Source organism: Stegodyphus dumicola, chromosome 4 (assembly GCF_044657685.1).
Source record: "Stegodyphus dumicola isolate Sdum_Otavi_A_Nest chromosome 4, ASM4465768v1".
In the NCBI taxonomy this organism is placed as follows: domain Eukaryota; kingdom Metazoa; phylum Arthropoda; class Arachnida; order Araneae; family Eresidae; genus Stegodyphus; species Stegodyphus dumicola.
The window spans coordinates 96,196,156-96,214,115 of NC_140771.1; the positions used below are offsets into that span (position 1 = coordinate 96,196,156).

General features: G+C 29.8%; 1 protein-coding gene across 3 annotated transcripts in view; it reads left to right on the forward strand.

Moving 5' to 3' along the window:
- LOC118198908 (voltage-dependent calcium channel subunit alpha-2/delta-1-like) overlaps positions 1 to 17,960 on the forward strand; it is a 131,066-nt gene that overhangs the window by 14,820 nt on the left and 98,286 nt on the right. For all 3 annotated transcript variants that reach the window (XR_015040719.1, XM_085815244.1, XM_085815243.1), the window contains exons 5-11: positions 908 to 1,040; positions 4,392 to 4,523; positions 8,766 to 8,835; positions 9,053 to 9,103; positions 12,254 to 12,353; positions 13,237 to 13,305; positions 13,427 to 13,516. Coding sequence is in view for 2 of the 3 variants with exons in the window: in XM_085815244.1 (XP_085671370.1) it covers positions 908 to 1,040; positions 4,392 to 4,523; positions 8,766 to 8,835; positions 9,053 to 9,103; positions 12,254 to 12,353; positions 13,237 to 13,305; positions 13,427 to 13,516 (645 nt within the window). In the remaining variant the exon portion in view is untranslated. The remainder of the gene's footprint in view (positions 1 to 907; positions 1,041 to 4,391; positions 4,524 to 8,765; positions 8,836 to 9,052; positions 9,104 to 12,253; positions 12,354 to 13,236; positions 13,306 to 13,426; positions 13,517 to 17,960) is intronic.

Below are 17,960 nucleotides of genomic sequence, written 5' to 3' on the forward strand. Positions count from 1 at the left end.
ATTCCATTTTGGTCTACATTTAACATGCGGGGAATGATATGTTGGCACACCCTATGCATGTTAAGATCCTTAGTCAGTATCTGCTGACATGTGGTCTCTGAAATCCCAACTGATTCTGCTATTTGGCAAATTATTTGCTGCCTTTTTGCGTGTACCACCGCAGACACCTTTTTCATGTTTTCATCGGTGTGTGAAGTCATTGGACGGCCACAGCATTCATAGTCTTTGGCACTTTCCCTGCCTTCTCTGAAACAACGATGCCACTCAAAAGCTTGCATTCTCGATAACGTTTCCCTACCATACACGTTTCAACATTTTGAAAGTCTCCGTAGCACTCTTTCCCAAGTGCTACGGACAACACACCAAACACAACACTAAGTGCAACACAACACTTTATATTGATTCTTTGCTCAACTGATGTAATTTCTTTCTGTGGCTGGTTACTAAATGCACCTGCCTACAGAAAACACTGTCGCTGCAAGCTTTCGACCACTTGATTTGGGACAAACCACTTTAGAAAAGGGGGAGAATGTAGTAACACAAAAATGTTCTCGTAGTCGCACTACTGCAAAAAATTTATATGTTATAGACTCAGTCCGGGAACTCTGAATCCTGCAACGTATGATTGTATTGATATGAATATACATTTTTTACAGTAGCGAAATTTTCACATTTTTAGGAGATAAACGTATTTTAATATAAATAATTATATTACATTTTTATACTAATTTTCTTCTAATTACAGTGTAATTATTTAATTTAAAAGAATTTTTTTTAACTAGGTTACTAGAAACATATTTATGATTGTTTTGTTAGGCTTATTTTAAGGTTTCTAGTAATGTATTTCAGTTTTAACTTTACAGTTTTTTAATATTGTTTATTGATATTTTGATATTACATTGATTAGGTGGAAGAACATGAGTTTGTGAGAATGAATTTCTCAGAAAATGACACTAGACTTGTATACAGTGAAAAATTCAAAAAAGGTGTAAATTTTAGTTATTCAGGTGTCCACCTTCCTGTTGAAATTTTTGAACGATGTGAGTAATATTTTGTTTGTTAATTCTTAATATAGAAATTCAATGAAATAATTTAAGATTATGTTAGTAAATAATATATCTTAACGTCATTTTATGACTGCTATAAACGTATCTTAAGGTCATTGTTTGTAAAAACATATAGCAGTTAGTTGAAATTTTAGCCAAATGTTTCCAATATGTGTCAGGTGAAATCTTTAATCTGATCTTTAATTTATGTTACAAATTATTGTTGCTGCATATGAATAACTGAAAAAAATTGCTGTGAAACAGAAGTAACTTTAGCTGACCTATAATGACTATTTTATTGGATTTATATAAATTGAATTAGGTTAAGACTTATTTATAATCTGTTAAAATGTAGAAATTTATTGCTGACAAATGTTAAATGATTTATTTAGTTGGAAAGAAATGCAACATTAAAAAAATCGTAAATATTAATTATTTATAAAGTGGAAATATATTCATAGTAACAATATTATATTAGATGGAATTTATTCTTCTAACTTGTTAACTATGCAACACTAGCAGTTTGGAGAAAAGGTACATTGTTACTAAACATTCATAAATTTTTAATGCAATGTACTTGTTCAGTATAAGTTAAACATCTCGAATAGAATTAGAATAAAAATTAGTGCATTTAAGGGAATTGATTCATCAATATGAAAAAAAAAAAAAAAAAAAAAAAAAAAAAATAAAAATAAAAAAAAAAAATGCTCAAGAAAGGACACTGCTGAATATTCTTTTATACTACAATACAATAAGAAATAGTTTTTGCTTATTGCTTTTAAAGTGTAAAATAATTTCATAAATGTTATATATTTTAATCAAGCATAGTTTATAAAGTATTACTTTTTGTCAGAAATTGTAGTGAATGAAATTTCCAGAAACTTTTTCAAAACCCCAATGGCAGATTGTGAACAGTTACAGTTGTAACAAAGTCCGTTAAGGAATTATCCTAGTAAATTTTTGTTGTATGGGAGGGAAACTTCTTGTAATTTTGTTTTTTCATGATGGGTATAAAAATTTCCCAATTACATGTGTAAGAACTAGAAGACCTCATTGAAGTTAGAGTTCATAATTTGTCCTAAATTATTTTTTTTAATATGACACTGTCAATTTTCATCATTTAAACATTTCTGTATTTTTGCTGTTCTTCATTTAATTTTGTTTACTTGAATTATACTAACTTAACTAACCTATTCCTCAAGGCAAGTTGGAAATAACATCAAAAATTGCAAGTTTTGAAATTAAATATCCTGGTCAATTTCATCATTTAAAGCTATTCTGTAATTTGAAGTATATATATATGTTTGTACTGCCAATTGCAATAAAAAAGTGATGTTCGCAACTAGAAGTTGTCACAGTCCCATATACAAAATTTCAATGTTCAATAACTTATAGTTTTTGAGTTATGCGAGATACATATGTGCATACATGTGCACAGACGTCGTGAAAAAAATCCCTTTTGAACAAATTTTACAATCCATTTTGGGAAAAAGTGTCCTTTGTTCTGTCTGTATGCATCGAAGTCATGCAACAGAATCGTTCCAATGGATTCAGGAATTGTCAAAAAGGACATTTTGGTTGAAATATGATATTGAACTCATGATTACAATACTTCCTTTTTGTTTCATACTAAGAAGTAACAACAGTACTAATTTTACTATTTTTGTTTACTTTAATTTTATGTGATTTTTCTGATGTTAATTTACTGTTTGTAATCTATTATAGTACGAAGTCCGTAATCTGGACGTCCATTATCCGGAATAATCTATAATCTGGAACTCAAAAAGCTACACTTTTTTTTGTATGCTTTACTCATGCCCATAATGCGTTTACACATGCGCATTTAATGTATAACGGACAGTATAAGCTAGGCTAAAATTATCTTTACTGAGTCAACTGGTGTCAAAGATTCCAAAGTGAGACTAACAATTTTAGCGTGCGCAAATGCTGCTGGAACACACAAGTGCAAACTTTTCGTAATCAGAAAACATGCACAATCGAGCATTTAAAGGAGTAACGATTTTTCCTGTCATATATCGCGCAAATAAAAGATCAGGGATGACACAAGCGTTGATGAATGTTTGGTTTGAAAATCATTTTATACCCAAGGTTCAGCAACATTTTAATTCATTTGGTTTACCGGATGACTCAAAAATAGTCGTGATTGATAACTGTTCGGCGCATACTTAAAGTTTTAGTGAAAGATAATGTATCTGTATTATTCTTCTCTCCAAATTGTACGTCTTTCATGCAGCCTATGGATATGGGAATAGTGCACGCACTGAAATGCAAATATAAAGTAGCATTTTAAAAATTTCTTGAACAATGGCAAAACTCATGATTTGTGGCTTTAAGCCTTTTTGAAATTTTTTTTAGCATCAAATCTGCTGTGTGAAGCTTCGCAAGATCGTGGGAGGATGTGTCTCCAGATATATTAAAAAATGCTTGGCATAATTTATGGTCAGCTACCATATTTCATGGTGAGGATGATGAAGATGATAGCTGTGAATTTGAAGGATTTTGCACATCGCAAACTAAAAGTGAAATTTTCCAGTTATTCGATTTTGTAAACAAATGTGGAGAAATGGTAATAAATAAAAATGATATAACAGAAGTTTTTCATTGCGACGACAATGCCCCAATCATCAATCAATTAATGGATGGCGAAATCTATGTATGGGTCTAGATCCAGTAAATACTGCTTCCGACAGTGAAGAAAGTGACAGAGAGGTTATTGAAAATGAAAAAATTTCAATTGACAAATTAATCGGTATTCTCAACACAGCACTTACTAGACTTGAACAGTGGAACTTTGTAACTGAACAAGAAATTATGTCTGTTTATAGAATTAAAGAGAAAGTATTAGCATAAAAAACGAAGCAACTTAAACAGCTTACATTGAAAGAAATGTTTAATAAAGTAAACAAATAAATATTAAGCTTTTTTTGTAAATTTTGATCCCCTTTAGATCATAATGTCTCTTTATTTCATAAATTATGGTTTGATATTTTTAATTGTATAATTTCTACATGCCATCTTACCAGATTTAAATTGATGATCTATTGCCTGGAAAAACCCGAGATCCGGAATCGCTGAAATTCCGACGAGTCCGGATTACGGACTTTGTACTGTATAACATTTTACTGCACTAGTTTGTTTGCAATGTTTTTGATTTTAAAAGTCAGTCTAAATGAACTGGTAAAATGCTTTTTTTCAGTGGTTTTATCTGAAAGTTGTTGTTTGGATATTTATTACTCAAGCTGCCATTTATTAAAATTATTTTCTGTGACAATCTTCTGAGTAGTTTGTTGTATATTATATTATACAGTTATACTTTGAATCTAGATCCTGAAATTTTGAATGGTTTGAAGTGGTCATCAGCTCTTGATAAAGTTTTTCAAGAGAATTTAAATAATGATTCTGAATTGATGTGGCAGCATTTTGGAAGTCAAGCTGGATTTATGCGTACTTATCCTGGTAATATTTTGCTACGTTTGCAGTATATAATAAACCTTTATTTATTATCAGTGTGTATTAAATCAGCTTATGTTACATAACTGAGTAGTTTTCTGCATTTAAGTAATTAATTTTATATAATTAAATTAATGATATTTATTCTCATAATATTCAAGGTTCTGAAAATTTTAAATATTTTATCACTTAGCACTTTTTATATAAAGCCTGCTTTCTAAAATTTTTTCATTTTAAAATGTTTATGTACTACTTTTTCAACAATTGGAAAGGGGAGGTCCTAGAGGAAAAACTGCTTAACTGAATATTATAGTGGCTAGCAGAGGCTTAATGTTTGTCTACAGTAAAGGGTACAGTTCAACTTCTGTGTAAGTTTTGGCTGTATGTGTAATATCCCCTTCATGGGTGCTATATTGATGTACTAGCTACGGTACACCCTGGGCAGTATTATTGATACTGAGATTACTAAATGACCAATGTATTTGGTCATTGTTGATAAATACTGTCGAGCAAGTGTCTAACCACCCCCCAAAAAATATCCACTCAAAATAAAATTGAAAGCATCTTTACATTTAAAAACTGTATTTCAGATTTGTTACAGCAAATTAGAAAGAAACTAGAATTTGTATAAGGAGGGGTTTATTAACACAATATATTAATGGCTAGCAAAGTCTTGATTTTCAGCTACAAAGATTAATGTTTCTTTACATTATGGTTTAAGCAGAAAATTTAAAATGTCTGCAACTAATGGAAATATAAATAAGAGTATCTAAAAAAGGGTATTGCCATATTTTCTCTCAAATGTTGTCAGTAGCATTGCGAAAAAATTTAATTTATCACCAATTATGAATAAGCCTGACATCACAACACATTATACACTTCATTTTGATTTGTAAAACTGATCTTAAGTAAACCAGGTTTTGTCAGTAAATTATAAGATAACTGTTATTTCTCTGGTTTTCTTTTGCATTTTGAAAAAGTATTAAATTTTGGGAATTTTTCCTTCTACAGAAGAGCAAGCAATAAAATATTTCACAGTTGGGTGACTGGTTATACTGATGTATGCAACGAAAAAAAAGTTTAGTTCTGTATCTCCCATTCTATTGGGCTGATTGACGAAATTCAACTTGCATTATGTCTGGAAAGCGCAACTTTGCATATGTATTAGATTTGTATATAGTGTTTTTTTAGTCCATAATCCAGAATGATCTATAATCCGGACCTCAAAGCCACAAACCTTTTTTTGGTATGCTTTACGCATGCGTGTAAAGAATGCGCATACATTACGCATATGCTTTATGCATGTGCGCATTGAAAGAAATATTTAATAAAGTAAACAAATAAGTATTAAGGTTTTTTTTTTGTAAAATTTGGTATCTTTTAGATCATAATTGCTCTTTATTTCATAAATTACAGTTTCATATTTTTAATTGTATAATTTCTGCATGCCATCTTACCAAATTTAAATTGAGGATCTATAATCCGGAAAAACCCCTAATCCGGAATTGCCGAAGTTCCGAGGCGTCCGGATTACGGACTTTATACTGTTGGGTATTTTGATACAAAATCGGACGTTTTCTGAAATGAAAGGCCACAAAAAATTCAAAGAAATGTTCCAGTAAAATCTGCTTAGTCAACTAACTTCATTTTCAAGATTGCTATTCTGAATTAATATGTATTGTATCAACTTTATGGCTTTAAACTTGTTCCATTGGCACTGAATATGACGTTTTGTTATATATACTAATTCTGAAATTGTAGTTGTGATTATTATGATGCTTTCTGAACCTTCCAGGTGTTATATATTTTGCTTTAATTAGTGTAGAAAACAGTCTTAAAAAATAATCATGGCTTTGCACAATGAGAAGTACCTAATAAATATTGCTACTATTCCTTTAAATTATGATTAATTAATATTTTTATATTAAAAATAATTTGCATCTGATTGTTATTAAAACTAGTTAGTAAAATTTCTTTTGTAAGAGTGCTGTATTTATTATTTGAATGTTAAGTATATTTTTGTGGTGCAGACTAGATTCTGAAAATTTTAGCAGATCATGAAAAGAGAAAATTGAAATAGTCTCAAGAAAGTTTAAAAAGATTATGTGCTTTTTAATTAATGATATTATATGTATTTAATTAGAGAATAGGAGGTTTTGGGAATGCATGTTTGTCATTCTGTCTAATAATGCATGTTTTGACAAATAAACAGCAGCTCATAATGATTTTTGCTAAAGCTTAAAACTGATTGATAATAATGATTTTTTTTAATATATGATAGATAGCTACATTTACCTATATCATAAACATTAAAGTTCTTTCTTGTGATGCTTAAAGCTCTTGCAATAATAAAATATCCACTCGGATAACATTTCATTTACTTGAACACTCTCTGCTTCTGATCAAAAGAACTGGTCAAAGTATGAAGAACTTCTTCGATCTGCATGTTATTCAGCACTTGAAGCAGCTCTCAAGATGATAATAACTATTATCAGCAAAACTAAAAAGTATGTTAATAAGTATTAAATGTAAGAAAAGGTGATTTTTTATTTAGTTTTGTTATTTCAAAAGGTTAAATTTATATTTTTTAAAATCATCATTAAAACTTCACAACTTTTAATAAAAAGATTTCATGTTGGTATACCAACTACAATAAAAAAGGAAATAATTTCTTTGTTAAAATATTGTGTTTTGCTTTTATACATCTTGTGGCTTTAGAACTGAATGTATGTTTTTTAATATGAAAAGACTAAAGAACAGAAAAATTTAAATCACTTGAGATTTGCAGAGTATCAATAATGAAATTTTAATATGTACCTCCTTATTATTATGGCCTCCATTTTTTAAATGAAAAGTGGGTGGCAGGGTAATTGTCAAGTTCTTGCTTCTCACATATACTTTGTGGCTGTCATATTTACACAAGGTTTTTTAATATAGAGTCATCCAAAATGCAGAATTCATGATTATGGTGAACAGTGCCTTGTTGACTTTTATTCCATCACTTAGTCAAGCACCTCACTCTTTGAACATTTTGTATATGAGCAAGCTGTTGTTGGATCTACAAAATGAAATTTGTTTCAAAGTAAAATTTCTCTAACTTGCTTTTTCCAGTTTTTCTATTTTATATGTTTTCTGATAACCTGAATAAATAAATCTTTTATTCCTTTTGTACATAGTTGGTTATTTTTGCCATGAACCATGTTCGCATCCATTGTTGCCTCTCTATTGAAAATCTGAGCAAGAATTCACTTGTTTCTCGGCATAATCCACTAGACGTCTAATATGGTGTAAGAATCCTGCTGACTTTATTTTTTCCTCATATGAAGATATTTTTATTTATATCCATAATTTTTCAGGACCTTCTGTTCACTTATTTGGTTGTCTTATTAGTTGTAGAAAATACACCTGCTTCATAAAACTTTTCCATTCAATTGTTATGTTCTTGTAAAGGAGAGTTGATTCTTCCACAATTTTATCAACCTCTTTACCTCTGTTCAACAGTATGTTACAAACAATATTCTGAAAGTACTGAACCAGCTATCAAAATGTGTGTTTTTCCTTTACTTGCAACTTTTCACATTGCATCTCCGAATGCTTTCACCTATACATAGTTTCATTTGACATCCATTTTTTGATATTCAAATGCAAGATAAAATGTGTCTTTCATGGATGGAAGAAACAACATCTTCTGCACATCTTAATAAATGAAACATTAAAATTTGTTTTTGAAAAAGAAAATATGTTAACATGGGGAATATGCACTATTCTTCAGAGTTATTCTTGTGAGAACAGCATTATGAGTGACTGAATTATTATATGGAAAAAAAGGACACATATTTACATGTGGTTTATTCAGAGCTCTTTGCTTTGAAGCGAACTATGATTGATTATCATTATCATTTTTGCTTTTTGAAGATGATTTGTGGTGGTGATCTATCAATAATCCTGGCGTCAATTACAAGAATGGGCTGTAATAAGGAAGTACCTTTTAATCTTCTTATTACTTTTCTTAGTTCTGTATTTTATTTCTGAAACAATAATATCTGTTGTGAATTTTTTAGTTTTACCTAGGATAGTTGTGAATAATTATCAGCTATTAATGGCAAAGTAAGAAATTCGTGTGGAATGTTTCTGTAAATAATTTTGATATTGTTTGTATGTATTGTATATTTTGCTAAATTTTAATAGTAAGAACCCTTAATGAAATTATTGTTATCTCTTCATATGCTAATTTGTTTCAACATGTAGCAAAACGGTGGGAAGTATTACCAAAAAAGCCATCTTTTCCAGATTTGTATGATGTACGGCTTCGTCCATGGTAAGTTTTTTTCCTCTCTGATGTCGTGTTTAAAATCACCTTTTTTTAAAAGTATTGTGCTAAATTAATATTTTTATCTATTTGAGACAAATGATTTTCATTTTTCCAGTTTATTTATTGAATTATATTTCATTATATATGTACTCCCATTTTACTTTTTAAATAATTAATGTTCTTTAATTAAACTCTGCTGATAATTTTTTTAATTTTATTTTAGGTATGTGCATGCTTCTAGCTCACCTAAGGATATAGTAATTCTGATGGATTTGTAAGTGTTTAAGCTTCTATTAATGCAAAAATATTTTGAAAATTTTGAAATTATATACTGAACTAATCCTGATAATGATGTGAGTAAAAGTTATTACAATGATGACTAAGACAACTGTCTTGATAGCTTACATTTTAATTTTGATGATGATCTATAAAATAGCTTTAAAGAAGACATCACTTTTTGCTGCCTTTGTTCCTGTTTCACTTTTTACTAAACCTTAAAAATCCATGAAAAAGGTAACAAATTATCCTAAATAACTGGTTGTAATGAAGGTTTTTCTGCCCAAAAACGTTCCTAATAAAGTTAGGAAAAAAGAAAAAAAAAAAAAAAAAAAAAAAAAAAACATGATAGCAGAACCTTTAGTGCAAGTAGTAATCACCACCCAAATCTATGATTTTCTGCCAACATTTTGTTAGTTTTCCAAAGACTTCAGCCCAAAAATTTGACGACTGCGAGTTCAAAAACAGACCAACCTCATTTCGGATGTCCTGTGCAGAATGGAAAATAGCATGCAAGATGTAGCTGCTGGTGTGAAAAAAGGTAGAAGTCCGAAGGAGCAATGTTGGGGATATATGGTTGGTATGACAAAAGATCCCATTCAAGTCCATACAGACTCCAGCCAGTGAATGCAGACACATGTGGCCTTGCATAATCTTGATGGAACATTACCTTTTTGTGGTGGAGCTCAGTTCGATATTTTCCTTGATACCAGAGTCAACATGGACTAGCATCTCATTGTACTCCGTACTATCGAGGCTTTTATCTTTTTCCAGATACTCTTTGTGGATAATACCATGGCAATCTCAAAACATTTTTATCATTTTGTTAGTCAAATTGATCTTTGCGATGATGTCAATGGGCTCCCTGGTTGCAGACAAACCGCCTTCTTGGCCTGTGTTGCTAAGGTAAATCCACTTTTCATCACAAATGGCGATCCAGTCCAGAATTTTGTCCATTTTTATTTTCAGCTTTTAAGGAAATTATTCCATAAATGTTTTCATTTTTCATTCAATAGATGGCACCAGTAGCTTGACTTCTTTCTGTCATTCTTATTACCTCTTCACTAATAATGTCGGAATTTATCACAGCTACTACACACATGTTCACATGTGTGCAATAGACATTTTCTTAGTGTGGTAACCTTCGCCATTGGCAATGAATACAAGCTTTATCCACATATAGTCAACTGCTGGAGAATGTGTGCTATGTTGTCAGTGAGAAATATAACAGAAATATTTTTTTCATATGCAAAGAATAAATTTTTAAATAATATTCATGTTTTAGGCCAAAAATACATACTGTTGTTTGTTGTAAGAATCACTGGTTTGTTATTTAAATAAGCCCAGATGTGTGGGAATATATTTATTTGGGACTTATAAAGCATATGTGGAAGTAGACGTTTTTGTTTTTCACTTGTGTTTATGTTTTTGAACTGCTTTAAATCAATACCATAGAATTCTGTAGTGGAGAATAATCATTTAACCTTATCTCACATTTATTTCTTAATGTACTTTTGTTTGATATTTCATGCCATATTTACTGTTATCGTAAAAGTTTCTCTTTTTAAATTCATTTCATTTTTTGGATATTCTTTTTCAGTTAAAGTTGGAAATACTGGAATTTACACTGACCACTTCATGGAGCAAAACAAATTAAACACTGCTATAGAATAATGGAAAACAATTAAAGTTGGGATAACAAAATAAAGTACTTCTAAATACACTACATGATCAGGGATAAATCTTATATCCATATAGGACCTGAATCATTATGCTGAGTGAAGCTCATGTTTTGAGTCAAAACTGACAGATTTTGAATCTTTAAAATTACTTGTAAAGACAGAGATGCAGGAGAAAATATAATTATTAATGAATGATACAGAACAGAAGTTGAATGATCAAATAATGACTTTTAATGAGTGGGGATAAAAAATATAAAAATGCCATCAGATGGGCTAGAAGCATTGATCTGAAACTCTATAGTACGAAGTGTTATCTACTACACGTATGTTTGCATGGAAAGAAGTGAGATAAAACTGAAGACACCTAAAATAAAGAAGGAAGTGTTTCTACATTTAAAAATTGTTCAGGAGAAGTGATGATGTAAACAATCAATTATATATATATATATATATATATATATGTATGTATGGATGCACACTTTTAAAATAATTCTACTTTAATTAAACTTAGGAGATAATATAATCAATTAATCAATACGGTTTAGGAAATAAATTATTATATATATATATAGATATAGATATATAGATATATAGATTCACTACATTGAATAAATATGTTGTATAAGGTCTAATTTCATAGTTTTAAGAGTTCATTGAAATTTGTTATGGCATTATGATGGAAATTTTCATTTAGCTTCTTGAGGTAGTTCTTTACGTAATTAATCTTTATGCAAATTCTTATTTCTGAGAAAATCATTCTTGTCTCCCATACCCATAATATCTTTAGTTGTCAGTATCATGATACATCATCAGTACTGTATAGCAGATGTCAGTCAATTATACCAGCAAAACATAATATATAAGGCGAGATGCTGCTCTGACCACGGGCTTCACTTTCATCATTTGCATTTCTGCAGCTGAAGAAGATTGCGCTATAATTAAGCCTTCAAAACTAGTCCTGCAAATTTCTGAATATTATGCTGATTTTTGTTCCTTTAACTTCTTGAATAATCAACCATCATTTGCTTTTTTATTTCTCTTTTCTTATTTTGAGTAGAAATATTTTTGAACTTTTTCCTAAAATAAAGTAAAAATGAAATAATTAGAAGTATCAATAGAAAATAGCTGTTGTTAAGATTAAGAACTGTAGTCTTAAATATTTGTATGTAACCATCAAATAATTAGAGAATTCACATAATACATATGTTATTTAGAATTTCAGCTTAAGTTTTTGTTTCCTTTTCTGAGATATGCTAACTTAAATTTTCCAAATAGAGTTTTTAAGTTCCTCTATAATTAGGCAGAGCTGAGTGAGATTTTGAAAGCCACTATGTGGTAGGTGTCAGTAGCATTACAAATATTCAAATTATCTTAACATATTGACTAATATTTTTTTCTTCATTTACCTCTTTTCATTACTATTTTACAAAGCAAATTAAAATTATTGTGTAATGTTATTGTTCAAGGAGTGGAAGTATGCATGGACAGACTATGGAAATTATGAAAATTGCTGTGAAAACTATGCTGACAACTCTAGGTGAAAATGATTTCGTCAATGTAGCATCAGTATGTATTATAAAAATAATCTTTTATAATTTCTCAAGCTTCATGACAAGCTGTACTTACTTTTCCATCCGAGTTAAAAAATCTGATATATTAATAAATATGCTGACTGTTTTATTATAAAATAATCTGTGTGTAATAAATATCTTACTAAAGAATGTAATAAAATAACTCAAAAGTTAATGCTTCTAATGTTTTCATTGATTTTCATAGGCTTCACAACATATATGTGTTATGTGTTTAAAAAAGATTCTTTCTCAAACTTGTCTGCAAAGGATGATTACAGCCAAAGAAATTAACCAAATATGGTAGACTTTTAAAGAAAGACAAAATGATTACTTTAGTAATAAAATTTCTATAATTTTTTTCATATAATAAATAGTAAAAATCAATAAAACCATACTGAATTAATAAAAAATAGATAAGTAAAAGTTAATCAAGTGAATTGATAAAGTTTCTGGTGCTTAATTTGAGATTGTTATAAGATGCAAATGTTTCTGAATATAATAATATACAAATAAATTGTCTAATGCATAATTCTAAAGTATGTTTAGATGCAACATTTTTAATGCCTATCTTTTCATTTTAATTTACACATGTATGTACAGCTGATGTGATTGCTGTAATAGTCTTAAGCCCTATGCAAAGAAGTGAATAAGCAAAATTAAATGTGAACTGAAATTTGAGTTTGAATAAAAACATTTTTGAGTTAAGCATTAAAGCTGTACATTATTTATAAAATTTTGTTGAAATTTTAATGAAATATAATGTAATTTCAAAAACATGTAATTATACAATACCTTCCTTCTGTAGTAAAAATAAATATAACTGACTTTATGTAATAATTGTTTTAATTGTAGTTAATACTTTTTTTTTATTTCTCAAGTTTAATAATACAGTGAGATGGATTTCTTGCTTTGATACACTTGTTCAAGCTAATAGAAGGAATAAACAGGTAATTTATTCTTATATAAGGTATTATTAGTATTTATTTCTGCTTCTGAATTAATTTTCAGAATATTTAATGTCTCATTCGTTGGCAGTTAGTTATATATTTTTTGTGCATATATTTTTAGATACTTTCTAAAGGTATAGATTCCCTGAAAGATGGTAATATGGCAAATCTATCACTAGCTCTGAAATTTGCCTTTGAAGCTTTAGCCAAGGTAAGGAAAAATTCATTTTCATTTTTATTGATATATTTTATACTTATTTTTAAAAAAAATATTATACAGGTAACTATTACAGAAAAAAAAAAAAAAAAAAAAAAGAGTCAATTTGAGTTAAATTTTATCATCTAAAACTACATTTAGAATGTAAAAAAGGGCAGATTTTCTAGTCAGAACTTGTCTGTTTTTAGTTATTATTTGCTCATTATATCTGCTATAGGTAACATCCTTTTTAATGGGTAGTATGTCTTTTAATGAAGCAGTTTTTAATGGGTATTATGCAATAACATATTTTAATTAAAATAACATAGACTGCAAACTAAACAAAGAAGTGCTGGAGATAATATACTATTAAAGCAAAAGTATATGACTATATCTGTATTTATTAGTGTTTGTGGGTTCTGAGATTATATAAATTAAATGAAAAAAGAGCCATGTAGATTTACAGTACAATTAACATTAAATAAGTTAAAGATGATATGCTTGTGCATGGAATCTTTTAAAAAAACCTTGCTTTTAGATATTTGAGACAATTATTTCACAACTTTTTAAAGTAATGGTTTATAAGATTGCATTTAGTTATTAGATCTGAAATTCCTTGCTAATTTTTTTTTTTTTTTTTTTTTTTCATTTTGGCCTTTCATCTATGATGTCAAAAACTGTTATATATTTTTCAACTGATATAATATTATTTTTAGTACATCCTAAGTACTGAATTAGAAAAATGCTAGTTTATCTTCTTAAGTATATGATATATGAATAATGTAGGAATGGTTAATGAAAGACCTTCATATATTCCTTTCTGATAAAAGTATGAGATTTCAAATTTTGTTTTATAATAATAATATTTTACACTATTAAATACTTCTACATATCTGATATTTATGAAATATTTATAATGTATCTTTTCTAAAAATTAAATGATAATATGTTTGAAATATTCTTAACTTGTTCATTTTCAATTCCCCCCTCCACCTTTGCTTTTTTTTTTTTTTTTCCCGTGAGTTATAGAGCATTTCATAGAGATTAAAATGGCTACATAATATGTCCAGCAACTAATAAAACTCACTGAGGTTTTCTATTCGAGTAAAAGATCAAATTCATACTTGATGGAAATGCTGGTAATATTTTAATGTCAGTGCAACTCTTAGAGATAATTTGATTTGGAACTTAATCACCCTGTTTACAAAAATTAGATCAATCTGAAATCTTCTGGGAAGGTACCTTTAATGCACCAATGCAGGGATAGAAGCTGTACAACAGAGAATACATCAATCTCTGTTTGGCATTGCCCACTTGAACTAGCTTTTGCCAGAACATTACTTCAGAAGATTCTGAAAAATGTTTCCATGCAAGATGCATATAATCCAAACTTTTGATGTCTAGTTGAGTGGAGCAAAAATATATGCTTGGATATGCTCAGCTATGACTGCTAAAAGAAGATTTAAAATTTTCTTTCTAATAGAGAAATGTGCAGGATGAGAAAAATGAAGATTAAAAAAAAAATTAAAATCACAGTTCAAACACTGTTATTCACTTTGGCATCCATATGAACAGCAAATTAATTTTTCACTTACGTATTCACTTAACCTGATGTAATTGACCAAATGATGTAAAATACAGAAAACAATTCTTCAGATTGCTTAATTAAGGCACCACAAGATAGTGGTGATAAGATATGAGAACACCACACCACTTTAAACACAACTTTAAGTACTTGAAAATACAACATTGCTTATATCCTTTGCAGTTCCAAAAACATTTGTCACCTTGGCAGTACATACAAATACAAGCAATATATCAAAATAAAAATAATTACTTCATGTGTAAATCAAAAAAGATCTGGAACCACCACTTCATTTAAAATGTATTTTCCTTTGCTCCAGCTCAGAGCGTCAAATAACCTGTCTATCCATGTTGAAAGCCAGCCTTGAAACCCAATTGCAACAACAAAATGCATCATCCAGGTTGGGTCTTTTTTTGTGCTTTGTGGGCTGCACTGATATTTGCTTTGGGTGACATGTGGGCCACATGTTGGATACCCCTTGTTCTAGGATTCTACTCTGATATTAGAGTGTCAATATTTTCTCCAACTTTGAATGATTGATATTTCAATGGAATTTAAAAAGTGAGTTTTGACTTGCAGCTGGACATAATATGTAGCCATTAATATCCAAGAAATACTTTATATTCTACAAAAATGAAACTAAAAAAGATTGAAAATGATTAAGTTCTGAATTTTTCAAACTCTTCAGCTTTTCAATAACCATATTGTATATCCAAAAATGTATTCAGGTGCTTTCAAAAACGTACTAATTATGCTCTGATTTGTAATATAAGCAAGATTCAATTTGTTAGAATTCAGCCTTTTTTGAAATAACATGATCAGATTTTCTTTAAAGGGTACAGTGAATAGAATCTGTAACATTTCAAAATGAATTAATTTGTGGATGTCTATATTCAAATTAACATATTTATTTTGAAAACTGGTTTATTGATAAAGTGTATTTTATTTTTATTTCAATGGTATTCTTTTATTTCATGTCTTTATCATTATTAGCAATTAACATTTTATCTGTAACAGATGCCTCAATCAGTTTGAACTTTTTATTATCTTTGACCTGGGGTATAGACTTTTGATTTGAATAAACTGAATTTGAAGTTTCTTTTCTTATATTATCAGCTAATTCTTTTTTTGTAAAATTTTTATAGTCACATATTATTTCCTTAAAAATAATTCAAACCTACATTCTTACAGTTGTTTTATGTTATGCATCAACCAACTGTAGAAAACTATATACAGATACTCATTGCTTCTGTTTGGTAGCTGACACTCTAGTGTCTTTATGTGTAAAGTTCAAAATCTGATTATTACATAGTATTGTAGTGCCTGCTGCAGTAAGCATAGTATTTTTGCTTTTGTGCCAATTAAGTTTTTTAAATTATAAAGTTATGTTGTGATCAGATCATGGAGATGCATGCCGACAGGTATCTTCCTAGCACTGAAACTGATTTGAAATTACATTAAAAGGTAGAAATGAACCTCCTTTTGGTAAACATTCATAGGACTAAGGCGTTTATACATTATCAGGGAGTATCTCCTAAATAGGAATGCATGGTCTCCTATTTAAGGGTCTGAGGCTTCAGGAACAGTTCATAAAGGAGAATGTCCATTAAAAAAGGTTTGCCTGTATATCTTGTTTGCGATTTTTCGTCTGTGGTTCTGAAGTGACTGCTGTTGATTTTTAAATAAAAAATTTTAAATATTGTAAAATGTAAATAAGTATTTAACATTTTTGTGATTTGTTCTCTGTTTACACACAAAAAATCGTGGGATATTTATTGACTGTAAATAAAATACAAGAGAATCTCCAAGCACAAATGCAATTTTTTTTAATTAAAATGTTTGTATCTCACTACAGAACTGAGAGCTCATGTTTTATTTAAGCTTTATTATAAGTTTTATGATTTGTAAATCTTGATAATTGTAAGAAGTTGTTTACTCATTTAATGAATGATACATATTCTTTTGTTATTTAAAACTGTGTATGCATAAATTTGTTTAATTTTAGAAATAAAGTGCATAGCTAATTAAAATTTTATTAAAGATTCCTAGTAATGAAGCCTATTGAATATATGCAACATACACTGAAGAGCCTTTGCATTATGACCTATTTTTTAATATGAAGTAGGATTACCTTTCACCCTCAAAACTGCTAACACCTGGCGAGGCCATGACTTGACAAGATGCTGATAGATTATCTGAGGTATCTGTTACTAGGCAGTCAGCTGGTCCTGCAAATCCTGCCCATTACAAGATGGCAGCACAAATTTGGTTTTCTAGGTGAAACCAGAAATGTTTGATTGGATTCATGTCAAAGGACTTTTGACATGAATCCAATCAAACATTTCTGCCAAGACATGGCTTTCAATTCACCAGAATGTTCTTTGAATCCCTTCCTGACAATTAAGCACTTCTGATATGGTGCAGGCACCATTATCTTGTTAGTAAACGCCACCACTCACTGGGAACACTGTTGCTATGAAGGGGTGCACCTGGTCTGCAATGATGTTCCCATAGCTCACAGACATCAAGGAGTGTTCTATGGGAATGATGGGCCCCATGAAAACATCGGTCATACCATAATACTGCTGTGACTGCCTTGTATCTGCCCAACTGTGCACCTAGGTGCCATGGTTTCCGTTGGAATTCAGGTGCAGGCTGCGTTGGACTTACGCAGTAGTGTATGCCACACTGTGTGTTGAGACACACCATCTGGGTTGCCACTGATGTAGCTGCTGATGATTTTGCCCATTGTCATGGCATCAATGTATATCACTTTCTGCTCTCCTCTGAAATGCTTGTGCCATGGCCATGCTGCGTTGGACTTACGCAGTATGTACGCCGCACTGTGTGTTGAGAATTACCATCTGGGTTGCC